The sequence below is a fragment of the Anomaloglossus baeobatrachus genome, chromosome 2, assembly GCF_048569485.1.
Source record: "Anomaloglossus baeobatrachus isolate aAnoBae1 chromosome 2, aAnoBae1.hap1, whole genome shotgun sequence".
Classification (NCBI taxonomy): domain Eukaryota; kingdom Metazoa; phylum Chordata; class Amphibia; order Anura; family Aromobatidae; genus Anomaloglossus; species Anomaloglossus baeobatrachus.
In genome coordinates, this window is record NC_134354.1 from 253,526,358 (window position 1) to 253,553,705 (window position 27,348).

Genomic DNA, 27,348 nt, shown 5'->3' on the forward strand with positions numbered 1-27,348 from the left:
TTGGAGTTCCCAGTGGTGTTCTGCTACAGTTCTCAGTGGAGCAGAGAGCTAATTACAGCGCCTCTGCTCCTGTGCTGCCAGCTCTCACATCAATTGTACGCACGTCTGATAGACGAAAATACAGTTGAGTGTAGGGAGGGACCAATGGCTAGTCGCAGAGAGAGGGGTAAACGGTGTCAGAGACTGACACTGCTCATCTGTGGCCTGCGCCCCAGCCATGAGTATGCGGAATGCCTGAGACAAGAGGATGGGGGGTGCCGGTCAGCCACAGCCTTTCAGCAAAGTCAGAGTTTTTTTAATTGCGTCCCCCTCAGAGAAGTAAGAGGTTGTGCCCAAGCCTGCCTAGTGCCTACGCCTTGTCCCAACCTTGATTATAGCCAATTATTTCTTCAATTCAAAATTCAAAATACTCAAGTGATAGTGATGATCACAATTCCAAAATTAGCATATAGCACTAATTTTTCCAAATAAAGGGAGGAAACCTCAAGAGAACCTCAACAAGCCCCATTATAACACAGTCCATCGATAAGTGGCCTAGCAGATTCCCTGTACGGTACAACAAATATGAACAATGCCAAACTATTGAGTCACACTACTGACCTTCTCTTACATGTGATAAAAGACTATTATCTTTTATAGACACTTCCAGCCAATTCAAATGAAAGCCGCTTATGACTTTGAAGCCAGAAATGAACGTGAACTTTCAGTGCTAAAAGGAGAAAGTCTAAAGGTAGGGAGAGTTCTGCAAGATATTTGTGTCAGGTCAGAAAGTTTAATATTTTGCAACTTCACCTCTTTCTCAAGGATAATCGCAAATAATGATTAGTATGTATGGTAAAAATGACAAACCTTGACTATTGACAATAAAGATTTGTCTTCTGTGTATATAAATGGGTGGCATGGTGGCTCAGTGGTTAGCACTGCAGTCTTGCAGCGCTGGGGTCCTGGGTTCTAGTCCCACTAAGGACAACATCTGCAAGGAATTTGTATGTTCTCCCCGTGTTTACGTGGGTTTCTTCCGGGTACTCCGGTTTCCTCCCACACTCCAAAGACATACAGACAGGGACTCTAGATTGTGAGCCCCAATGGGGACAGTGTTGCCAATGTATGTAAAGCCCTGTGGAATGAATAGCACTATATAAATGAATACAATTATTATTATTATTATTAATAATAATTAAAAAAAAAAATATATATATATATATGTGTATATATAAATATATATTACACACACTCACACACACACACACTGTAGTATGTAAAAGTTTGGGCACCCCTAGTTCAAGTTATTGTGAACAGTTAAGCACATTGAAGATGGATTGGCCCATTTTTCATTTTGTAAAAGTTTGGTCACCCTTGGAGACTTGTGTGCCCAGATAATTTTGACTAAGGTTTCAGACCGTAATTAGCCTGTTAGGGTTATTGCTTGTTAACGATCATTGTTAGAAAAGGCTAGGTAATGAAAATCTTACAGCTTTATAAAAACCCAGACTGCTCTAACCTTGTGCCAAAAAACAACAGCCACGGGTTCTTCTAAGCAGCTGCCTAGCACTCTGAAAATGGTGGAGGCCCACAAAGCAGGAGAAGGCTACAAGAAGGTAGCAAAGCGCTTTCAAGTTGCCCTTTCCTCAGTTTGAAATGTCATTAAGAAATGGCAGATAACAGGAATAGTGGAGCTCAAGATAAGGTCTGGAAGACCAAGCAAAATTTCTGTGACAGCTACTCGTAGGATTGCTGGAGAGGTAAATCGGAACTTCTGTTTGACTGTAAAAGACCTTCAGGAAGATTTAGTAAACTCCGAAATTGTTGTACATTGTTCTACTGTTCAGCGACACCTGCACAAATATGACCTCATAGAAGAGTCATCAGAAGAAAATCTCTCCTGTGTCCTCACCTAAAATTCAATGTCATAGGTATGCAAAAGAAGATCTAAACAAGTATGACACATTTTGAAAACAAGTTCTGTGGACCGATGAGGTTAAAATAGAACTCTTTGGATAAAACAAGGTATGTGTGGAGAAAAAAAAGAGCATAAAATTTTGGAAAAGAACATCTGCCAACCATTAAGTATGGGGAAGGATAATCATGCTTTGGGGTTGTGTCAGGGGGAACATTTCATGGATAGAGGAAAGAATGGATTCAATGAAATTTTCAACAAATTCCTAATGCAACCATAGCACATCTGTAAAAAAGCTGAAGTTGAAAATTTATTGCTTATTTTAAACTTTTATAAAAAATAATAAACTGAAAATTGGGGCGTGCAATATTATTTGGCCCCTTTAAGTTAATATTTTGTAGCGCCACCTTTTTCTACGATTACAGCTGCAAGTCGCTTGGGGTATGTCTCTATCAGTTTTGCACATCGAGAGCCTGACATTTTTGCCCATTCTGCCCTTGCAAACAGCTCGTGCTCAGTGAGGTTGGATGGAGAGTGTTTGTCAACAGCAGTTTTCTGCTCTTTCCACAGATTCTCGATTGGATTCAGGTCTGGACTTTGACTTGGTCATTCTAACACCTGGATACGTTTATTTGTGAACCATTCCATTGTAGATTCTGCTTTGTTTGGCATCATTGTCTTGTTGGAAGACAAATCTCCGTCCCAGTCTCAGGTCTTTTGCAGCCCCCAACAGGTTTTCTTCAAGAATGGTCCTGTATTTGGCTCCATCCATCTTCCCATCAATTTTAACCATCTTCCCTGTCCCTGCTGAAGAAAAGCAGGCCCAAACCATGATGCTGCCACCACCATGTTTGACAGTGCGGATGGTGTGTTCAGGGTGATGAGCTGTGTTGCTTTACGCCAAACATATCGTTTGCATTGGGCCCAAAAAGTTCGATTTTGTCTTCATCTGACCAGAGCACCTTCTTCCAGATGTTTGGTGTGTCTCCCAGGTGGCTTGTGGCAAACTTTAAACAACACTTTTTATAGATATCTTTGAGAAATGGCTGCTTTCTTGCCACTCTTCCATAAAGGCCAGATTTGTGCAGTGTATGACTGATTGTTGTCCTATGAACAGACTCTCCCACCTGAGCTGTAGATCTTTGCAGTTCATCCAGAGTGATCATGGGCCTCTTGGCTGCACTCTGATCAGTCTTCTCCTTGTTTGAGATGACAGTTTGGATGTACGGCCGGGTCTTGGTAGATTTGTAGTGGTATGATATTCCTTTCATTCCAATATGATCACTTGCACAGTGCTTCTTGGGATGTTTAAAGTTGTGGAAATCTTTTTGTAATCAAATCCGGATTTAAATGTCTCCACAACAGTATCACGGACCTGCCTGTTGTGTTCCATGATGCTATCTGCACTTTAAACAGAACACGGCAGAACACAGAGCAGGTGCATTTATTCGGAGATTTGATTACACACAGGTGGCTTATATTTATCATCATCAGTCATTTAGGACAACACTGGATCATTCAGAGATCATTCAGTTTATTATTTTTTATAAAAGTTTAAAATAAGCAATAAATTTTGTTCAACTTCACAATCGTGTATACAGTTGTTGATTCTTCACCATGAAATTTAATTTTTTTATCTTTATGTTTGAAGCCTCAAATGTGGGAAAAGGTTGAAAAATTCACACATATATATATTGCCTAAAATACAAAGGAAATGGGTCATCTTTAAGTCTGTCTTTTAGAGATCCTTTCATCTGCAACTTGCTTAAGGGGTACTTTGCACGCTGCGACATCGCAGGCCGATGCTGCGATGCCGAGCGCGATAGTCCCCACCCCCGTCGCAGCAGCGATATCCTTGTGATAGCTGCCGTAGCGAACATTATCGCTACGGCAGTTTCACATGGACTCACCTGTCCTGCGACCGTCGCTCTGGCCGGCGACCCGCCTCCTTGTTAAGGGGGCGGGTCATGCGGCGTCACTGCGACGTCACGCGGCAGGCGGCCAATAGGAGCGGAGGGGCGGAGATGAGCAGAATGTAAACATCCCGCCCACCTCCTTCCTTCCGCATATCCTACGGAAGCCGCAGTGACGCCGGTAGGAGATGTTCCTCGCTCCTGCGGCTTCACACACAGTGATGTGTGCTGCCACAGGAGCGAGGAACAACATCGGACTGTCGCGTCAGCGTAATTATAGATTACGCCGACGCTGCACCGATGATACGATTACGATGCTTTTGCGCTCGTTAATCGTATCATCGAGCCTTTACACACTACGATGTCGCATGCGATGCCGGAAGTGCGTCATTTTCAATTTGACCCCATCGACATCGCACCTGCGATGTCATAGTGTGCAAAGCCCGCCTAAGTCTTCCCAGTAGCGGTCATTTTGACTAGGGGGCTCAAAATTTTACATGCCACTGTGTATGCATATACAGTGTGTCCACCCATATCCTGTCCATCGCCATTAACTTGAGAACGGCGGCAGCTATAGGCATAGAAGTGGTGTCTAGGTATAGTAAAGTAGCCATGCGCTACGCAATGAAACCACCTAAAGCACCATGTGGTGGAAAACAACGGAGTTAGCATTTTTATCTCAAACGGAATGAGATAGAGAAAAAAATTGAATTACAAAGTTGTAGGGCATAATCAATTCAATACAAATCGACACCTTGCATACAGAAATGCTATGATATGAAACCCCTGACCCCCCAAACCATTGAATGCTGGTCATGCATATGGCGCTCATTTAACTTTGATGCTCTCAATTTAATGGCGGTGGACAGGATATGGTTGGACACATTGTATATGCATAAATGCAACACTTTCGTCTTCTTTGCTCCCATTTTTCTTGAGCTGAACTCTAAGTTCTAAGACTTTTTCTATACACAAAATTTATCTCAAATATTGTCCACAAATTTGTCTACATCTGTGTAAGTGAGCACTTCACCTTTGCTGAGAGAATCCATCTACCTCACAGGTAGGAAATATCAGGATGCTGATTAGACTGTATGAGTATTGCATGCCTTACGCTGGCCACAATAAAAGTCCACCCTAAAATGTGAAGTTTTATCAGACAGTATAATACCACAGATGTCGCAAGTTTTGAGGGAGCGTGTAATCGGTATGCTGACTACATTAATGTCCACCAGAGCTGTTGCCCATAAATTAAGCATTCATTTGTCTACTTTAAGCCATCTCCAAGTGTTTCAGAGAATTCAGCAGTACATCCAACTGGCCTCACAACCATAGACCACATGTAACCACGCCACCCCTGCACCTTAACATTGAACATCCAAATTCGTCTGAGATCAGCTACCAGGACAGCTGCTGCAAAAACTGTCAGAAACCGTCTCAGAGAAGCTTTTCTGTTTGCTTTCTGTCCTCATTGGGGCTCCATCTGAGTGCAGTTCGTTGTTGTCATGCTCTCTGTACAGGGCAGATGCCAGACTTCGTGTACGGCATTGTGTGAGTGAGTGGTTTGCTGACGATAATGTTGTGGATCAAGTGGCCAATGGTGGCAGTGGGGCTTTGGTATGTGTAGGCGTATGCTATATGAATTATGAACACAGGTGCATTTTATTGATGATACTAGATGGTGGCCCGATTCTTCTAACGCATCGGGTATTCTAGATATGTGCCCCATCGTGGTATAGGCAGGATCCTTGTGTATGCAGCATTCTGGTCTGTGTCCCATCCTGGTATAATCTCCATCCTTGTATGGCCCTCATCCTGGTATGTGGGCTGATGCTTTGATGTGGCCCCATGCTGGTATGTGCCCCATTGTGGTGCAGCCCCCATCCTGACATGTGCCCCCATCCTGGTCTGTGTGCGCAATCTGGTGTAGGCAACCTTCCGGTATAGGCACCATCTAGAATGTTTCCTAAGGTGTCCCTTGTACCTGTCCACCGGCTGTTCGCTCCTGTGTGGCGTTCGTTCCACTTTTGCACTGTGGCCTGCGGTGAGTTGCAGGCTGTGGCATTGGGAGGTGTGGGTTGGCCTGGTATGTGGGCTGATGCTGTGATGTGGCCCCATGCTGGTATGTGCCCCCATCATGGTGTAGCCACCATCCTGATATGTGCCCCATCATAGTATAGGTAGGATCCTTGTGTATGCAGCATCCTGGTCTGTGTCCCATCCGGGTATTGTCTCCATCCTTGTATGGCCCCCATCCTGGTATGTGGGTTGATGCTAGTATGTGGCCCCATCGTGGTATAGGCAGGATCCTTGTGTATGCAGCATCCTGCTCTGTGTCCCATCCTAGTATAGTCTCCATCCTTGTATGGCCCCCATCCTGGTATGTGGGTGTCTGTGTTTGATATGTGTCTGTGGGCGTTGTTTGATATGAGCGGGGGTGTGTGTGTGTGTGTGTGTGTGCACGCGCTGCGGTGTGTGTGTGTGGTGGTTTTCGTGTGCCGGTGTGTGTGTGTTTGTGTTGGGCTGTGTGGGAGTCGTGGGGGGGGTGTGTTTGTGTGTGTGTGTGTGTGGCTTCACTTCCCACTGGCCATGAATAGTAATGATTGGCTCATGAGCACTCTGGGATGCAGCTCTCCCACTAACCACTGATGAATGCAGGGGAAGCACATGGCTACTTAAATATTAACTCTGCAGTGAATATTAAGTAGCTGCTCATGAATAGTAATGAGCAGCTCATGAATAGTAATGAGCGGCTTCTTAATATTCACAGCAGTGTTAATCTTTAAGTAGCCATGTGCTTCCCCTGCATTTATCCTTGGTTAGTGAGAGAGCTGCGTCCCGAAGTGCTGGGTTCCTACTGTGCGGCAGCTGCGTCTCCTCCTGTCCCCATCCCTCTATGTGTCTCTGTGGCGTGGGGAAGTCCTGCGATGCCGCAGCTGCATCTCCTCCGGTCCCCGTCTTTCTGTGTCTCTGTGGCGTAGTTGCCAATGACGTGCGCTTTGGGGCCTCCTGTGGGTCGGGGTTTAAGGGCGCTTTCACACTTGCGTTGAACGGCATCCATTGCAATCCACCGCCTTGAAGAATTATGGTAACAGTTGCAGAAATCCGTTTATTCCTCATAGGCTTCTATTAATGGCGGATTGCAACGGATGGTCTTGCGTTGCATCCGCCCCACGGCGCATCAGTTGTTTTGTCGGTGACCGTCAGTGCCCGTCGGGCAGAAGGAAAGATGAATTTAGCGTTTTTGTTGCTGTAAAAAAACACACTCCGCAGGATTCCGTCGGGATCCGATAAGAGGCATAATGAATGTCTATGGTGCTGGATTCCGTCGCCATGTGTTTGGCAACGGATTCCAGTACAGGATTCCATCACGTTCTGCTGAGCATGCTCAGCATGTCCAGCAGAACGTTCTAAATCGTTAAAAGCACTCCTAATCTCTCTCTCTCTGTGTCGGTCGGTCTCTCTCTCTGTCGGTCGGTCTCTTTCTCAGTCTCTATCTCTCTGTCGTTCTATCTCTCTGTCTCTGTCAATGTTGGTCTCTCTCTCTCTCTCTCTCTGTTGATTTCTCTCTATCAATGTCAGTGTCTCTCTCTCTGTCGGTCTGTCTCTCCCTCTCTCCTCCTTTCTCATACCGATCACCGGCACGGCACTGCACAGCTGTCACAGTGCTCTGGCGGCTTCTCCTCTTTTGAAAATGCCGACCGCTCATTATTCCATCTTGTATTCCCTGCTTCCCCCGCCCACCGGCGCCTATGATTGGTTCCAGGCAGACATGCCCCCACACTGAGTGACAGCTGTCTCACTGCAACCAATCACAGCCGCCGGTGGGCGGGTCTATATCGTGCAGTAAAATAAATAAATAATTTAAAAAAACGGAGCACGGTCCCCCCCAATTTTGATACAAGCCAAGATAAAGCCACACGGCTGAAGGCTGGTAGTCTCAGGATGGGGAGCCCCACGTTATGGGAAGCCCCCAGCCTAAAAATATCACCCAGCAGCCGCCCGGGATTGCCGCATCCATTAGATGCGACAGTCCCGGGACTTTACCAGGCTCATCCCGAATTGCCCTGGTGCAGTGGCAATTGGGGTAATAAGGAGTTAATGGCAGCCCATAGCTGCCACTAAGTCCTAGGTTAATCATGGCAGGCGTCTAGGAGACACCCCCAATGATTAACCTGTAAGTGAAAGTAAATAAACACTTACACTGAAAAAATCCTTTATTTGAAATAAAAGACAAAAAACACCCTCTTTCACCAGTTTACTAAAATCCCCAAATACCCCTCCAGGTTCGGTATAATCCACAGAGATCCCATGACGCTTTCAGCTCTGCTACATGAAGCTGACAGGAGCGGCCGTACAAAACTCACTGTGAGCTCCACGCAGCAACTGAAGTGAATCGCGCTGTCAGCGGAGAAGCGGAGACGTCACTCGGGTATTGCCGGTGTGTGCGGTGATGATAAGTGCGGTACTGCCTGCGTGTGTGCGGTGATGTTGGGTGCGGTAGTGCCTGGGTGTGTGCGGTGATGATAGGAGCGGTAGTGCCGGTGTATGTGCGGTGATGATGGGAGCCGTAGTGCTGGTGTGTGTGCGGTGATGATAGGAGCGGTAGTGCCGGTGTATATGCAGAGATGATGGGAGAGGTAGTGCCGGGGTGTGTGCGGTGATGATGGGTGTGGTAGTGCTGGTGTATGTGCGGTGATGATAGGAGTGGTAGTGCCGGTGTATGTGCGGTGATGATGGGAGCCGTAGTGCTGGTGTGTGTGCGGTGATGATAGGAGCGGTAGTGCCGGTGTATATGCAGAGATGATGGGAGAGGTAGTGCCGGGGTGTGTGCGGTGATGATGGGTGTGGTAGTGCTGGTGTATGTGCGGTGATGATAGGAGTGGTAGTGCCGGTGTATGTGCGATGATGATGGGAGCGGTAGTGCCGGTGTATGTGCGTTGAGGATAGGTGCGGTAGTATCGGGGTGTGTGCGGTGAGGATGGCTGCGGTAGTGCCGGTGTATATGCGGTGATGATGGGTGCAGCAGTGCCGGGGTGTGTACGGTGATAATGGGGGTGGTAGTGCTGGTGTATGTGCAGTGATGATGGGAGCGGTAGCGCTGGGGTGTGTGCAGTGATGATGGGTGCGGTAGTGCTGGTGTATGTGCGATGATAATGGGAGCGGTAGTGCCGGAGGTGTGTGGTGAGGATGGATGCGGTAGTGCCGGTGTATGTGCGGTGATGATAGGTACGGTAGTGCTGGTGTATGTGCAGTGATGATTGGAGTGGTAGTGCCGGTGTGTGCAGTGATCATGGGGGCGGCATTCGTCACATGCGTCACACAGCGTATTGTGACGGATGCCGCACAATGCAAGTGTGAAAGCGCCAACTGTGCTCCGTCGCGTCGGGTGTAGGGAGCTTCAATGGCGGTGTCCCTTGTACCTGTCCGCCGGCTGCGTCATGGCATTGTCAGGGTTTCGCCAAGTGGGTGTGTCCTAATTGAGCGGTCGTCGCTGCTGATTCGGTGTGGGTAGAGTAAGGTGTGGGTGTGTGGGGGATGTGATGCAGGGCTGCTGCTGATTAGGTGAGGTGGAGTGAGGGGTGGGTGGGGGGGTGTTCGGCCTGTTGGAGCTGTGTGGGCGTGGTTTAGGCGGTTTCAGCGTACAACGTCATTTCTTGGACAGACAGACAGAGACAGAATAGGGCAATTATATATATGGATTTTAAATGTACAGACTTACCATGACATGATCCTGAGGCACATTGTTGTGCCATTCATCCCCAGCCATCACCTCATGTTGCAAAGATCAGTACACAATTCCTGGAAGATAAAAATATCCCTATTCTTGCATGGCCAGTTGTTGTGAATACATTTTCCAGTTTGGGGCTCCCTCTTGTGGTCAGTCAGTGCTGGAGGTGCAGTTGATGTGTGGAATGAAAGCCACACACCTGTGGAGGACTGGCAATCAGGTATTTCTGATTGGACTATATAACTGAGCAGTTTTCTCCTGTTACTTGCCGGTGCTCAATGGATATCATGTCTGTTAAGAACATTCTGAAACCAGCCCTGCTCACTACCAGCACTCCTCTGAGATAAGTGGTTTTTGTACCCCTGCTTATTTTTTCCACTTTATTTTTTTCTCCTTTGCTACTAATGCTTGATTCCTATTTTGTCTATGTGGAGTTCTTGGTGGAATTGGATCATTCCCTGCTGGGAGTGTCTGTATACTTAGCTCCATGATTCTGCAATGTGTTTTGTCAGGCTTGGTATTAATTCAGTCCTTCATTTATATTAGTGTTTTTGGATTCCAGTAACAGTGTGCTGATATAGTGGGGGAGAGGTTGTGTGACCCCAGGATTTTTTCCATATCAGGCGTGCTGGTATTTATTAGGGTTTTTACAGCTGCAGACAGTTGCTCCTTCCTATTCTTTCCTATAAAGATAGTTTGGGCCTCACCTTTGCGGAATCTGCTTTTTCTAGCTTTGTATTGTGTTTTCCTATACCACCGTAGTCTTTACATGTGGGGGGCTATCTATATCTTTGGGGATTGCTCCGAGGCAGATAAGCCTTCTTATATCTCTATCTGTAAGAATATTTAGTTCTCCGGCTGTGTCGAGACGACTAGGTCATCTTAGGCTCGTCCCACGGCTACTTCTAGTTGTGTGTCAGGATTAGGTCTGCAGTCCGTTAAGATTCCACCCACTCTGCTACCTTTTGTCTTTCTGCATTTTTTGTGGTTATAGCTGGAGGTTCTCACGATCCTCCAGCTATGATTGTAGGTAACCTGACCTCAGGTGACCTCATTAAACTCAGTGACCTCACCTCAAGTGAAACCTGCATAAGCTGGCAGAAAACTGCATTTTTTTGCCAAAAGATGTAGATTTGGTGCTGAAAGTTTGACACCATATTGCTGCATTCAATCTACACCTCCTGGCCAAAAAACGCATCATGCCCCATGCACTTTTGATGCATTTTTTTTTTTTGCCAGAAGGTATAGATTGGGTGCATGAATGTAGTGTAAAAATTTAATCATGAAATTTGCATTTCTTGGTCCAAAAATGCAAAAAAAAGTTTTTGACACCGTTTCAGTGCAGTTTTCTGCCAGGAGGTGCAAATTTAGTGCTGAAATGTCTACATCAGATTTCAGCACCATATTTGTACCTCCTGGCAGAAAAACTGTTTTTTTACTTCTTTGGGCCAAGAGATGCAAATTTGGTGATGAAATGTTTACCCCATATTCATGCACCCAATCTACAGTTCCTGGTCAAAAAAACGCATCAAAACCGCAAGCGGTATGATGTGGTAGTGATACGTTTTTTTTGCCAGGAGTTGTAGATCTGGTGCAGGAATATGGTGTAAAAATGTCAGCACCAAATCTGCATCTTAGAGGTGAGGTCACTCAGTTTAGTGAGGTCACCTGAGGTCAGGTTACCTGCGGTCACAGGTGGAGGACCGTAGGAAACTCCAGCTATGACCGCAAATAACCTGAGTGACATCACCATTCATGGCTGCAGCTCAGTCATTCTTTGCGTTAAGCCCATAGCAGATGGTCATGTCCTGTGCCCCTGTGCTGTCACTTCAGATATAGCAGAGCAGCAATTGGTATGGTACCTCGTGTGAATTATGGTGTAGAAATTTCATCACCAAATCTGCATCTGTTGGCAAATGAACATGTTTTTTTCTGCCATGAGTTGTGAGTCTGTGAGCCTGAGTTTACTGAGGTCATCTGAGGCCAGGTTACCTGCAAACACAGGTGGAGTACCATGGGAACATCCAGCTGTGACCGCAAATAGCCTGAGTGATGTCACCAGTAATTGCATGGCTCAGACATTCTCTGCCTGAAGCTCACAGTGGGCAGTAATTTTGTATGGACGCTCGCTGTGACTTTGGATGTAGCAGAGCTGAAATCGCTGTGGGACCTCATGTGCATTACATCAGACCTATGTGTTTTGGGGGTTAATAAAGTGGTGAAAAAGGGTGTTTTTTTGTATTTTATTTCAAATGAAGGATTTTTCAATGTTTCTCATTTTGTCTTTCAACTTACAGATTAGTAATAGGGTCTCATATATGCCTCCCATTACTAATCTGGGCTTAGTGGCAGCTGAAAGCTGTTATTAACCCCTTATTACCCTGAAAGTCACGAAATCAGAGCAATTGGGAAGAGCCAGGCAAAGTTCCGGGACTGCTGCATCTAATAGATGCGACAATCCTGGGCAGCTGCAGGCTGCTATTTTTTAGATTGGAGGATCCAATAAGCACAGGTCTCCCCAGCCTCACAATACAAGCCCCCTCTATCAGCTTTATCATAGCTGGGTATCAAATTTGGGAGGACCACACGCCATTTTTAAAATTATTTATCTAAATCCTTTTTAAAAGGGCCACATGCGGTTTCTCTTATTTTGATTCACAGCCAAGATAAGCGCACGACTGGGGCCTGCAGCCTGTAGCCGTGGACTTTATCTGTGCTGTGCACCTATAATATAGGTGGAACCTATGATATATTTTTTTTAATTAATTGATTTTTACACCATTATGTAGAGCCGCAGACAGGGTCTGTGATCGCAAGCAGTCAGATGCTATCACACCGGCTGGGGGCGCATCTGACTGCAACCAATCAGACGCCACAACTGCCAGTGGGAGGGGGAAGCAGTGCATATGGATTAGCGATAATGAGCAGCCCCGGAAGAAGAATGAGTGACCCGGAAGCAATTACAGCCCCGCTGGAGACTCGATATGTGTGACACAATTGCATCAGTCTTATTTTCTTTCTTTCCTTTATTTTTGTTTTATTTCCTGAGTTGCGGATCTGTATTATTACCCGGAATTCAATGAGAATTTCAAACCCGGGTCTGGCACTCGGATATGTTTGACACTGAGCGGATCCAGACTTTTACAATCCAGGTCCGCCCATCACTATTAAAGAGTCATTCTAGGATGAATTTGCACAACAATTACACCATCCCCATTAGGTATAGGTGATCTATTTCCTAATGTATACATATTATATTGTTACATCTGAAGATACATCCTTTTAACAAAACATAACTATGCTAATAAATTTGTGAGATTCAGCTTTCTGCATTAGTTCAATGCTTACCTGCTTGATCTGAGGGTAGCAAGTTAATAGGGTTCACCAGTACTTTTGTATTGATGCCCTATCCTCAGAATGTCATCAGTACTAGCTAGATCAATGGGTGTGCGAAACCTGGCACCCTGCCGATCAGACGTTATGGTGCTGGCAGTGGCTGAATATGCTTAGTTGCAGAATGGAACAGCATATCTACGTCAACTGTATAGAAGCCACAAAAGGTTAATCTTTATCTAAACTATTCATTCGATGAGGAGGGAATTTGCAATACCTGGTTATGGCTACTATACAAATGAAGGAGTTATGCTGATAACATTTGGTAACGAAAACATCTTATCAATGCGGGTGCTGGGTGTTGTACCAGAACCAATCTGATACTGATGACTTATCCAAAGGATATGACTTCAATATAAAAGTACTAGACTGCTCTTTCAAAGGAAAGCTATAATCAGAAAATTACCTATTATGTAAATCAGGTTTTTGTGTTAAATGATTTCTTTGGGACAATTTTTTAGACTGTACCTTACTGTTACAAGAAACACAATACATGTATATAGCCACAATGAAAAGACTCTGAAATAAAAACACAATTTACAAAGTACAGTACAATATGTTTGAATGATTATTAGCCAAACTCTACGAGCATGCACATGAACCCATATTGTATGCTTTGCAAATCAAAATCTGTGTAAGAAATGCAGATTTTAGACCACTCTAGATTAAAGTCCTATGGATTGCGATATAAGCTTGAAATAAATAAAAAGTTACTAGAGCACATAAGAATGCATCTTTATTTTTTAATATGTTTTATGAGGATATTTTCTTTAATTATTTTACTCAGGTTCTAGATCAGAGCCGACAATGGTGGATGGTTGAAAATGCTCATGAGCAGAGAGGATTTGTGCCAAGCAACATTTTGGAGAATACAGCTAATAACCAGGTAAAGGAACATTAAGCAAAAATATACAGTAGGTGAAATAAGTATTGAACAGATCATCAATTTTCTAAGTAAATATATTTTTAAAGGCGCTATTGACATTAATTTCTCACCAGATGTCGGTTGCAACCCATTCTAATTTCTCACCAGATGTCGGTTGCAACCCATTCAACCCTCACAGGCAAAGAAATAACACCTCCAATGTTCAAAAATGTAATAATGAGAAATTACTCCGGGAAAAGTATTGAACACACTTACTGAAATTTATTTAATACTTCATACAAAAGAGTTTGTTGGTGATAACAGCCTTAAGATGCCCAGTGTAAGGAGAAACTATTTGCATGCATTGGTGTGATTTTGACCCATTATTCCATACAAACACTCTTCAAATCCTGAAGGTTCTTTGGGCTCCTTCTATGAACTCTGAGCTTTAGTTCCTTCCACAAATTTTCTATTGGATTCAGGTCAGGTGCCTGTCTGGGCCATTCTAGCAGGTTTTTTTTTCTCTGAAACAAATTGAGACTTTCCCTGGCTGTGTGTCTGGGATCATTGTCTTGCTTAAATGTCCACCCTCATTTCATCTTCATCATCCTGGTAGATGGCAGCAGATTTTTATCAATAATGTCTTGGTACATTTGTCCATTCATCCTTCCTTCAATTGCATAAAGTTTTCCTTATGGTGAAAAACATCCCCACACCATATTGTTTCCACTTTCAAGCTTCACTGTTTGGGTGGTGGAGGGTCATAGGCAGTGCCTTTTGGTCTCCAAACATGGTGTGTTTTATGGCATCCAAAGAATTCAAGTTTGGTCTTATTTGACCACACTATATTCTCCCAGTATTTCACAGGCTTGCTTAAATGTTGTTAAACAAACTTTAAACGTGCTTAAACATGCTTTTTGTTCAGCAATGGAGTCCTGCGTTGTGAGCGTACATACAGGCCATGGAGGTTGACTGCATTGCTTATTGCTTTCTTTGAAAAAATGTAACCTGCTGATTCTAGGTATTTCTGTAGCTCTCGGACAACTCTTCTAATAATTATTTTCACTCAACTGTCTAAAATCTTGCAAAGAGCATTTGGTTGTGGCCAGTTTCTAGTGAAATTATGTTCTTTCCACTTCCAGATTAAAGCCTAAGGGTACGCTCACACAAGCGTGAAAATCTTGCATTGCACTCTGACCAATGTTAGGCAATGAGGGAGAGCAGTTGGGCAGCTTTTATCGCATCCAGATTCTGGATGCGAGAAAAGCAGCAGGATGCTGCGATTTTCTGCTACAGCCTTATCACTTGCACTCATTCAAGTGAATGGATGTGAGAGATACATCGGACTGCACTCGGATGTTATCCCAGTGCAGTGCGATATACGCACAGGCTGACAAGGGAGGAGCAGAGCCTGAGCCTGAGCCTGAGCCGGGGGTCATTAGCACATCACATCCAATGCTGTCGCATTGGATGCCATACTCTAGTGTGAGTCCAGCCTGATAGTGCTCACTGGAACCTTCAGTAATTTAGAAATACTTCTATAACCAATGCCATCAGTATATTTTGTAACAAAAAAATTGTGAAAGTTTTGAGACAGCTCACTGGTTTTCCCATAATGAAACACCCTTATATATGCCATCAGTTGATATTATTTTTCACTAAGTGGCAGGATTGCTTTCTAATCACTGATAGATTTCAGCTGGTGTCACAACTTTCCATGGATCTTTGCACCTCTTACTTCATGTGTTCAGTACTTTTTCCCTGTTTCATTTCTCATTATTACACATAACTTAATTTATGGACATCTATGGGTCTAACTTCTTTACATCTGTGGGTTGAATGCATAGTCACTGATATCTGGTGAGAAATTCATGTCAATAGCACCTTTTAGAAATAGATTTACTTTGAAAATTGGTGATGTGTTCAGTACTTCTTTCAATCAGTGTGTGTGTGTGTGTGTGTGTGTGTGTGTGTGTGTGTGTGTGTGTGTGTGTGTGTGTGTGTGTGTGTGTGTGTGTGTGTGTGTGTGTGTGTGTGTGTGTGTGTGTGTGTGTGTGTGTGTGTATATGTATGTATGTATGTGTGTATATATATATATATATATATATATATATAATATATATATATATATATATATATATATATATGTATATATGTACAGTGCCCACAAGTAGTATTCAATCCCCTGCAGATTTAGCACATTTACACATTTACACATTCGGAATTAACTTGGCATTGTGGCATTTGGACTGTAGATCAGCCTGGAAGTGTGAAATGCACTGCAGCAACAAAGAATGTTATTTCTTTTTTTTTTTTTTTTTTTTTTAAATTGTGAAAAGTTTATTCAGAGGGTCATTTATTATTCAACCCCTCAAACCATAAAAATAGCAACAAAAAGAAGACAATGTCCTCCAAAAATTAAGTATTACTCACAGCAAGTTGGGCTGCAGTGTGTACATCGCCCAGGCCAAAAGCTAATGCTCTACCAGGACATAGCTAAACCCCCACTAATGTGAAAGCGTCACAGGTGCAGGAGACGCAGATCACACACACACCTCCATGGAATGGAGGGGAGGCGAATGCTAGATGATAAAACTGCACACAAGTGGCTTGCATAGAGCGCTGTTCACATGCAGATGGCACAGTCACAAACCCGCAGCCTATTAGGTGACGCCCTTCTATTAGATCAGGCGGGCTGCCAAGCCATACCCCACTGTGTATCATGCACGGACAGACACTCTACAATGCAAGGCCCAACAGAAAGGGGCCTGGCTGTATCCTGTACAAACAAAAAAATATGAGGTTTTTGTTGGTATTTATGGCCATAAAACGTAAGCCTACACCCTCGTCACGGGACCTCATGTCTGTAGGTCCCTACACTAAATATAAAAATAGCAACAAAAAGAGGACAATGTCTAGAACAGCGCTCTATGCAAGCCACTTGTGTGCAGTTTTATCATCTAGCATTCGCCTCCCCTCCATTCCATGGAGGTGTGTGTGTGATCTGCGTCTCCTGCACCTGTGACGCTTCCACATTAGTGGGGGTTTAGCTGTGTCCTGGTAGAGCATTAGCTTTTGGCCTGGGCGATGTACACACTGCAGCCCAACTTGCTGTGAGTAATACTTAATTTTTGGAGGACATTGTCCTCTTTTTGTTGCTATTTTTATTTTTAGTGTAGGGACCTACAGACATGAGGTCCCGTGACGAGGGTGTAGGCTTACGTTTTATGGCCATAAATACCAACAAAAACCTCATATTTTTTTGTTTGTACAGGATACAGCCAGGCCCCTTTCTGTTGGGCCTTGCATTGTAGAGTGTCTGTCCGTGCATGATACACAGTGGGGTACGGCTTGGCAGCTCGCCTGATCTAATAGAAGGGCGTCACCTAATAGGCTGCGGGTTTGTGACTGTGCCATCTGCATGTGAACAGTGCTCTATGCAAGCCACTTGTGTGCAGTTTTATCATCTAGCATTCGCCTCCCCTCCATTCCATGGAGGTGTGTGTGTGATCTGCGTCTCCTGCACCTGTGACGCTTCCACATTAGTGGGGGTTTAGCTGTGTCCTGGTAGAGCATTAGCTTTTGGCCTGGGCGATGTACACACTGCAGCCCAACTTGCTGTGAGTAACCCCTCAAACCACCAGAATTCTGTTTGGTTCCCCAAAAGTATTAAGAAGTATTTCAGGCACAAAGAACAATGAGCTTCACATGTTTGGGTTAATTATCTCTTTTTCCAGCCTTTTCTGACTAATTAAGACCCTCCCCAAACTTGTGAACAGCACTCATACTTGGTCAACATGGGAAAGACAAAGGAGCATTTCAAGGCCATCAGAGACAAGATCGTGGAGGGTCACAAGGCTGGCAAGGGGTACAAAACCCTTTCCAAGGAGTTGGGCCTACCTGTCTCCACTGTTGGGAGCATCATCCGGAAGTAGAAGGCTTATGGAACTACTGTTAGCCTTCCACGGCCTGGACAGCCTTTGAAAGTTTCCACCCGTGCCAAGGCCAGGCTTGTCCGAAGAGTCAAGGCTAACCCAAGGACAACAAGGAAGGAGCTCCGGGAAGATCTCATGGCAGTGGCGACATTGGTTTCAGTCAATACCATAAGTAACGTACTCCACCGCAATGGTCTCCGTTCCAGACGAGCCCGTAAGGTACCTTTTACTTTCAAAGCGTCATGTCAAGGCTCGTCTACAGTTTGCTCATGATCACTTGGAGCACTCTGAGACAGACTGGTTCAAGGTTCTCTGGTCTGATGAGACCAAGATCGAGATCTTTGGTGCCAACCACACACGTGACGTTTCGAGACTGGATGGCACTGCATACGACCCCAAGAATACCATCCCTACAGTCAAGCATGGTGCTGGCAGCATCATGCTGTGGGGCTGTTTCTCAGCCAAGGGGCCTGGCCATCTGGTCCGCATCCATGGGAAGATGGATAGCACGGCCTACCTGGAGATTTTGGCCAAGACCCTCCGCTCCTCCATCAAGGATCTTAAGATGGGTCGTCATTTCATCTTCCAACAAGACAACGACCCAAAGCACACAGCCAAGAAAACCAAGGCCTGGTTCAAGAGGGAAAAAATCAAGGTGTTGCAGTGGCCTAATCAGTCTCCTGACCTTAACCCAATTGAAAACTTGTGGAAGGAGTTCAAGATTAAAGTCCACATGAGACACCCAAAGAACCTAGATAACTTGGAGAAGATCTGCATGGAGGAGTGGGCCAAGATAACTCCAGAGACCTGTGCCGGCCTGATCAGGTCTTATAAAAGACGATTATTAGCTGTAATTGCAAACAAGGGTTATTCCACAAAATATTAAACCTAGGGGTTGAATAATAATTGACCCACACTTTTATGTTGAAAATTTATTAAAATTTAATTGAGCAACATAACTTGTTGGTTTGTAAGATTTATGCATCTGTTAATAAATCCTGCTCTTGTTTGAAGTTTGCAGGCTCTAACTTATTTGCATCTTATCAAACCTGCTAAATCTGCAGGGGGTTGAATACTACTTGTAGGCACTGTATATAGATATAGATATAGATAAATAGATGGGTAAAGAAAAAATCAATGTTATGGATGTTATGATATCAACTTTATATTGTAACAGCACGTTCGAATACGTCCAGAGACCCTGCGACATAACTCTACACCGGAGGAAGTGGCTGACTGGCTACAAGATAAAGGCTTCTCGAGGATGTAAGTCAACAGTTTTGAGCCTTCGATGGGGTCTCAGGACCTGAACCTCCAGTAATCAGCAACACAACACAGCGCCTATAATGTATAAAAACGTTTATGAAATGATAGTTACAATTTAATGACTGTCCAATTTTTTATTTATTTTTTTTTTTGCATTGCAGCAGCCCTAACATATAACATTTTTAACTGATTTAGACATATTTGAATTTGTTTTATGTGGGACAAATTGTATTATTTTTTTAGTCCTGTTTGGGGGAAATATAAAATTACATTATTATTTTTTTTGCAATACATATTTAGAAAAAGTTATTTCTTGGTTGGTATATATTTTTACTGAGGGTGAAAAGAAATGAGCTCATACAGTGGGGAAAATAAGTATTTGATCCCTTGCTGATTTTGTAAATTTGCCCTCTGACAAAGATATGAACAGTCAATAACTTTAAGGGTATGTTAATTTTAAGGCCACATTCACATGACCATCCCGTTTTTGCGGTCCACAAAAAACGGTCCTGATTTTTCACGGATGCATCCGTGTGGCATCCGTGTGACATCCGTTCCGTTCCATATACGGGCCGTGTGTGATTCGTGTGTCGTCCGTGTGCCGTCCGTTTTTTTATGTGGACCACAAAAAACGGAAACAGCTAAATAGATGGATAGAAAGATAGATCGAGGGATAGATAGAGGGATAAATAGAGAGAGGAATTAATGAATGAATAGAGGGATAGCTAGAGGGATATATAGATAGTAGATGAGAAAGACATATATAATGTGGCACTAAAGGGTGCTTAGGCTTGTATTTAGCTAAAAAATAAATAAATAATCAAAAAAACGACGTGGGGTCTCCCCTATTTTTTTGTAGCCAGCTTGGGTAAAGCAGACAGCTGCAGCCTGCACACCACAGTTGGCAGCTTCACCTTGGCTGGTAATCAAAAACAGAGGACACCCCATTAGATGCGGCAATCCTGGTGCTTTTCACCACCTCATCCCGATGCCATGGTGCGGTGGCAAACGGGGTAATATATGGGGTTGATACCAGCTGTGTAATCTCACCTGGCATCAAGCCCTGGAGTTTGTGATGTCAAGCGTCTATCAGATACCCGACATCCCCAACCCAGTCAGTAATAAATAATAAATAGACGACAAACAAATTTTTATTTGAAAAAACACTCCCCAACACATTCCCTCTTTCACCAATTTATTGGAAGGAAAAATCAAATCCGGGTCTGGCGTAATCCAATAAGGGGGTCCCACGATGATCCATAGTCACTGTCCCAGTCAATGAAGAACAGAACGTTCCCCATTGGCTAGGAGTGCAGTGCAGTGACCTGAGCTAACATCATGAGGTTAGCCCAGGTCACTGCAGGGCATGACCAGCGCTGACATCAGCAGGTTAGCGAGGTACATTACCTGCAGTGATAGAAGCCGCTGCACTCCTGATGTCAGTGCTGATCACTGACCTCTATGCCCGCTGCGTTCACAAGTATGGCGAGCGGTCCGTGACGTCACCGCTAGTCACAGTCTCAGGGCGCCCGCAAGCGTTGATGTGAGAACGTGGCGGTCAGTGACGAGTGCTGACGTCAGGAGTGAAGGACCTAATCACCACAGGTAATGAACTTTACTAACCTCCTGACGGCAACACTCATCATCCTCGCGGCTGCTGGCACACTGCAGTGTGGGTATCTGCTGACACACTGCAGTGTGGGCATCTGCTGACACACTGCAGTGCAGGCAGATGCTGATACTGCAGTGCGAGCAGCCGCGGGGCTGGCAGGGGGAGCGGGACACAGACTGCACAGGCACCCGACGGAAGCCACCCATTGACTTGTATTGAGCCACGGTTCGTTATTACGGAACAGAATAGGACATATTCCATAATAACGGAACGGACATACGGCATCCGATGTGTTTTTGTAGGCTCGGATACACACAGAAATGCTTCCGTGTGCTATCTAATCCTACACAAAAGACAGTGAAAAGATGGTCCTGTCAGTGGGTCCGCAAAATACCAGGAATTGAACAGGACAGACTGAATAAGCCCTAATAGTGAGAGATAGAATATCCGAAATAAAATCCAGAAAATTACATTGTATAAATTATATACATTTTTTACATTGTGCAGAGAGAAATAAGTATTTGATCCCCTACCAACCATTAAGAGTTTTGGCTCCCACAGACCAGTTAGATGCTCCTAATCAACTCGTTACCTGCATTAAAGGGAACCAATCACCAGGATTTTCATATATAACCTAAAGCCAGTGCTATACTGGCATTACCAGGCTGATTCTCTACATACCTTTAGTGGTAATCTCGGATGTTTAGGTTTTGAAATCTAAGAAAGTAAAGTTTATAAAATCATCTGCTTCTTGAGTGACAGCAGCTGAGGATCAGATAATTTCTGGGGGGAATTTATAGTTATCCCCTCCCCCTCTTAGAATTAGCATAAGTATTATACAATCGATTTACTTGCAGGACCTGTGGGAGGTCATTCCCATGTGACCAGCTGGTATCAGCTTTGTTGGCTGAAGCCCCGCCCCTTTTGGTCACATGGGTATGACTTCCCTCAGGTCCTGCAAGTAAAAGTAAATCGATTATATAATACTTATGCTAATTCTAACAGGGGGAGGGGATAACTCTGAATACCTCCCCAGATATTATCTGATCCTCAGCTGCTGTCACTCAAGAAGCTGATGATTTTATAAACTATACTTTCTTGGATTTCAAAACCTAAACATCCGAGTTGACCACTAAAGGTATGCAGAGAATCAGCCTGATAGTGCCAGTATAGCACTGGCTTAAGGTTAGATACAAAAATCCTGGTGATTGGTTCCCTTTAAAGACAGCTATTTTAAATTGTCACCTGCGTAAAAGACTCCTGTCCACAGACTCAATTAATCAGTCAGACTCTAACCTCTACAACATAGGCAACGGGTTATGGACGTGGATTCCCCCCCCCCCCCCCCGCTGCCTATTCCTCCCTCCCTCTGGCTGTATGTAAATTTCTAATCTTCAGTTACACGGCGTCAGAGTTGGCACCTGTGCATACCGCTCATCTCCGGCGCCGTGTTTCTGAAGCCCACAGTATTATTGTGCATGGGAGGGCGGCGCATGCGCCCTCACTTCTTCAGATCTGTTGTGACCGCGGGAGCTGCAGTACCCTGTGGCGACTGAAGCCACAGGGGCGCCACAGACACATTATCTTTTGGGGTGTTTCTCTGCTATGGGCACAGGACTACTTCACTGCATCAAAGGACAATGGATGGAGCAAAAGCAAAACTCTGCAAAGCAGAGACAAGATAATGCCTAAGAATATATATTTCTTAATTGCACTTTTTCGTTACTGCACTGCACATAATGTATTGTACTTGGATGCTTTTATAGGTAATTATTAAAAATTATATTTAGTCCTTGCTCTGATCTACTGGACCATTGATGGAGCCATGTATCGTAAAATCCTGAGTGATAACCTCCTTCCCTCCGCTAGGACATTAAAAATGGGTTGTGGCTGGGTCTTCCAGCATGACAATGACTCACAACATACAACAAAGGAGTGGCTCAAAAAGAAGCACATTAAGGACATGGAGTGGCCTAGCCAGTCTCGAGACAATAATCCCATAGAAACTTATGGAGGGAGCTGAAGCTCCGAGTTGCCAAGTGGCAGCCTCAAAATTTTAATGATTTAGAGATTATCTGCAAACAGGAGTGGACCAAAATTGAGGTGCGCAAACCTCATCATCCACTACAAAAAATGTCTGACTGCTGCGCTTGCCAACAGGGGTTTTGCCACCAAGTATTAAGTCTTGTTTGCCAGAGGAATTAAATACTTATTTTTCTCTGCAAAATGCAAATAAATGTATATAATTTATACAATGTGTTTTTCTGGATTTTATTTTGGATATTCTGTCTCTCATTGTTAAAATTAACCTACCCTTAAAATTATAGACTGTTCATGTCTTTGTCAGTGGATAAATGTACAAAATCAGCAAGGGATCAAAAAAAAATTCCCTCGCTGGAGCTGACAGCATGTAAATTCTATGTACTTTATTAGTTAAATAAAAAAGGGTATAACTGTTAAGAAAAATAAACACTTTTCTTTTGCTCACTCTTACTTTACAGCACTATAAGATGCCTCGGAGTGTTAAGAGGGGATCAACTATTGGATTTGAGTCGCGCTGACCTGAAGGCTGTTTGTCCTGAAGAGGGTGGTCGCGTGTATTCTCAACTCAGTGAAATTCGAGAGAGAGATTTATTATTTTAGGCATAACAACAGAAGCCAATGATACTCATGTTATTTCTTTTAATTCCTAAAATGCACATAAAACTATGATGGGACCTGTTTTTTTTTCTTTTCTTTAAGGAGGTTCAAGCAATATATTCTTTTAATAAGAAAGACATTTTGTTATGAATGGAAAGCTCATTTTTGGTCCCATAACAATAAGTAGCTGTGTTTTCACATGAAATACATGTATCAGAGTTTTTGGAGTGTTCTTTGACCCTATAGTAATATTAAAGCCTAAGGACACCTCTTGCAATTAAATAAATGACTTACACATATTTGTTGATGGCATTCATTAATAAACTTTCATAAGTTTCAGCTTGCAATCTTCGTTTCTTCATTCGTTTTCAGGCCCCTTGAAATGAAGCATTCTGCGTGCTCCAAGCTTCAGATTTTTCTCTTGCTGAAAGGTCTTACAATAATATAGACTGGATATGAAGTCCGTGTATCGAGAGTGCTGCTATTTTCATTAGCTTATACTTCAGCACAGCTTCTATCCTGTGCTTATTTCTTCTTTGTGTGCTTTTCTTCTTATCTATATCCTCATTTCTTTGCCTTTCCAGACACTGTAGAGTTTTACCTCTTTCTACACTCTTGAAGTCAGTGTACAACCTCCTCCCTGCTGCTATCTCTAAGGTCTCCATCACACTCACGTGCCTCCGGTACGTGTGTGCCTTTTTTTTCACATACCGGAAACATGGGCCCACGTGGTCCTATGTATTGTTATTGTTTTGGACACACGTAAGTATTTAGGAACGAAACGTGTGTCCGTTCCGTACTTACGTGTGTCCGTTTTTGAAAACCGCTGACATGTCAGTGTTTCTCCGGCAGCACGGGTGACACACGGCCCACACCCGTACCACATGGATGTAGTGTGGATGCGGTCCCGTGTGACACGCGCCGGAGAAAGACACGTGTCAGTGTAAAAATAATAAAAACACATACTCACCTCCACCATACCTCCAGTCTCTGCCGCGGCTGTCCCCTGCATCCATCCCCCAGTGAACTTGAACAACGCTTCTCCTTCACTGGGGGCCGGAAGCAGCGTCAGCGGGGCGCGGCCAGTGCCGGACGCTGTCATTCAGCACCACAGACAGCGCCGGATGATGCAGGTAAGGCGGGACTTTCCGTTCTCCGTGTGTTATTACGTATAACACACGGAGAACACGTACATGCCACAAAAACGGCACACGGGGAGCAAACAACCTGTTTAACACGTACGTGACAAAAACACTACGTTTTGTCACGTAAGTGTGGCAGAGGCCTTACAATGAGAGATGGTAGAGAAATAGAAATGTACATAGCCTTTATAGGGGTTATTTCATCATAGATAACAGCTTCACTTGGTAGCATCCACCAAATCCCAAGCATGTCACCTACAGTGGCAATCCATTCAGATATATGTCTATATAATACATGGATGTCTAAAGCTATAGCTTTAATAGATCAGATTCAGAATAGAAAGCAATATTATGGGAAGCCTATTTATTTTGGAGCTACCACTGACTACTTCTGCCGGCAGACTCCTCATAGAGGGATGTAAGCGGTATATAGCATGCTTTGGGTTAATCTGATGTCTAATCCTTAGGCTTCCTTTCCTCTTTTACATATTTAGGCTGCATTTACATATGCAAATTTTTGCATCTGTGTGGTGTTTGTTTTTAAAACGGACTAGGACCGATTCTTTTTAATCTTCTTATTAATAACCTTGTGGATGGGATTAAGAGTAAAGTGTCAGTCTTTGCTGATGACACCAAACCATGTAGGATATTAAAAACTGACCTTGTTAGTACAATATTACAAAACAATCTGGATAAGATGTCAGAATGGGCAGATACTTGGCAAATGAGATTTAATGTTGATAAATGTAAAGTAATGCACCTAGGACGGAGAAATCCTATAACTACGTATACATTAAATGGAAGTAAACTCAGGACTACAGAACAGGAGAAGTAAGCTGAGCAGTAGCACTCAATGTCAGGCAGCAGCTGAAAAAGCAAACAAGATTTTAGAATACATAAAAAGACAGATTAGATCCCCTGATCCCAACTGTTATGCTCGCAGGGGGAGCAGGGGATTTAGCGGACTCACTGGGTAACAGCACACAGAAAACCCAGAGGGGCTTGACTGCGGAATTACACCTGGTTTTCACCAGAGGCTCTAATTGTGAGGGTATTACACTGCAGATGTGAGACTGGGTGCCACTCGGGAAGGCTGGTGCTGCAACAGCTGGCCCCAGGGGTGTGGGAGTCACAGTCTCTGGTGATGGGTAACAGCGGCAGCCGTGTCAAGTTTTCAGCCAAGATGGGTGGATGGATACGGCAGCAACAGCTGGTAAGGATACTTTGACTCAGCAGGTATCGTGGTTGGTGGCCGACGAGGCACCTTGTAGCAGCAAAGGCAAGCTTGGGGTAACAACAGCCGTGTATCAGCAGAACACTGAAACACAAACATAAATCAGCAACAGCATATAGCACAGTACAGCAGCAGCAGTGGGACCTGAGAACTAGCAACTAGGGGAAAGGTGCCTTAAGTACCTACAACCTCTCAGCTGACCTGAGAGGCACTTCCGGGTTAGGGTATGCTGGCCCTTTAAGAAAAGTAGTGTGGCTACGCGCACACCATTTGGGCAGAACCAGGAAGCCTGTGAGGTACACACAGGTACTGGGAGACAGCAGCATGGACCATGAATGGAGCAGCCACCGCAGCACATTCGGGCAGGTGAGGGGGACAGGACAGCACGGGGACACTGGTATAGGCGTTACACCAACGTATTGTTACCCCTCCATAAATCACCTGTAAGGCCAAATCTTGAATATGGGATTTAGTTTTGGGCTTCACATTTTAATAAAGGATATTCAGAAGTTATATTAAGTTCAAAGGCGGGCAACTAGATTATTGCATGGAATGGAAGGCCTCCCATATGATGAGAGGTTGAAAAAGTTGGATTTGTTTAGCTTAGAAAAAACGTCTCACAGGAGATCTTATTTATATGTATAAATACATGTGTGGTCAATACAAAGGACTGACTTATTCCTTCCAATGACAATGCTAAGGACCAAGGGGCACTCACTGTGAGAGGAAGAAACATGAATTCCAGCAGCTAAATAGGAAAGGGTTCTTTACAGTTAGAGCAGTCAGACTGTGGATTGCCTACCACAAGAGGTAGTAATAGCAAACACTATAACAGCTTTTAAAAAATGACTGAATTAGTTTTTCACTACACACAACATTGTTGGTTAGAAATTATTTAGTGACGAAATGTATAATTGGTGGAGGAAGGTTGAACTAGATGGAACTAGGTCTTTTTTCAACTATGTAAGAACCATTTTTAAGAGTGCTTAGGGTGCTTTAACACTGCATTCCTCTCATATGCACCAACGGAGTCACCATATGTTCTGGTGTGCACCATTTTCGGAGGTATACGCTTACTGAAGGCGGACACCCAGATGCAGTCTCCTGGTTATGAGTGTCTGCCTCCAATACACTCAAAAATGGTGCATGACTGAGCACGTGGTGACTCCGTCTGCACCATTATAGTTAGTGGCCACGTTGGTGCATACATACGAATTCCATTTTGCAGGGGTTCGGACAGATGACCCAACTGGAACACTGTATGGGGAGAGGAGCGCAGTGTGAAATCGCCCTTAGATTTGTTTCCTTCAGATATAAGTATGACCCAAGAGGTTCCTACTAGTGATGGGCAGCCCCAGACTGTAAAATGTCTGCACTAGATTTTAGCACCAAATTTGCACTTCCTGGCAGAAAACCGCATTGAAATGGCATCAAAACCATTTTCTGCATTTTTTTGACCACTAGATGCAGGTTTGCTGCTGACATTTTACACCATATTCCTGCACCCAATCTACAGCTCCTAGCAAAAAATCACATCACTATCACATCAAAACCGCATGGTGTTTTGATGCATTTTTTTCCCCAGGAGGTATAGATTGGATGTAGGAATATGATGTAGAAATGTCAGCATCAAATTTGCATCTCTTGCCAAAAAAACACATTTTTTGCCAGGAGATGCAGGTTTGTGGTGGAAAACAGTGGGAACCTCCAGCTGTGACTG

General features: G+C 44.1%; 1 protein-coding gene across 2 annotated transcripts in view; it reads left to right on the top strand.

Moving 5' to 3' along the window:
• Positions 1–23,591, top strand: part of EPS8L3 (EPS8 signaling adaptor L3) — a 310,884-nt gene extending 287,293 nt beyond the window's left edge. For both annotated transcript variants that reach the window (XM_075333719.1, XM_075333718.1), the window contains exons 16-19: positions 640–730; positions 13,722–13,820; positions 18,912–19,000; positions 23,114–23,591. In XM_075333719.1, the coding sequence (XP_075189834.1) occupies positions 640–730; positions 13,722–13,820; positions 18,912–19,000; positions 23,114–23,255 (421 nt within the window). In that variant the 3' untranslated portion in view covers positions 23,256–23,591. The remainder of the gene's footprint in view (positions 1–639; positions 731–13,721; positions 13,821–18,911; positions 19,001–23,113) is intronic.
• The last annotated feature ends 3,757 nt before the right edge of the window (positions 23,592–27,348 follow it).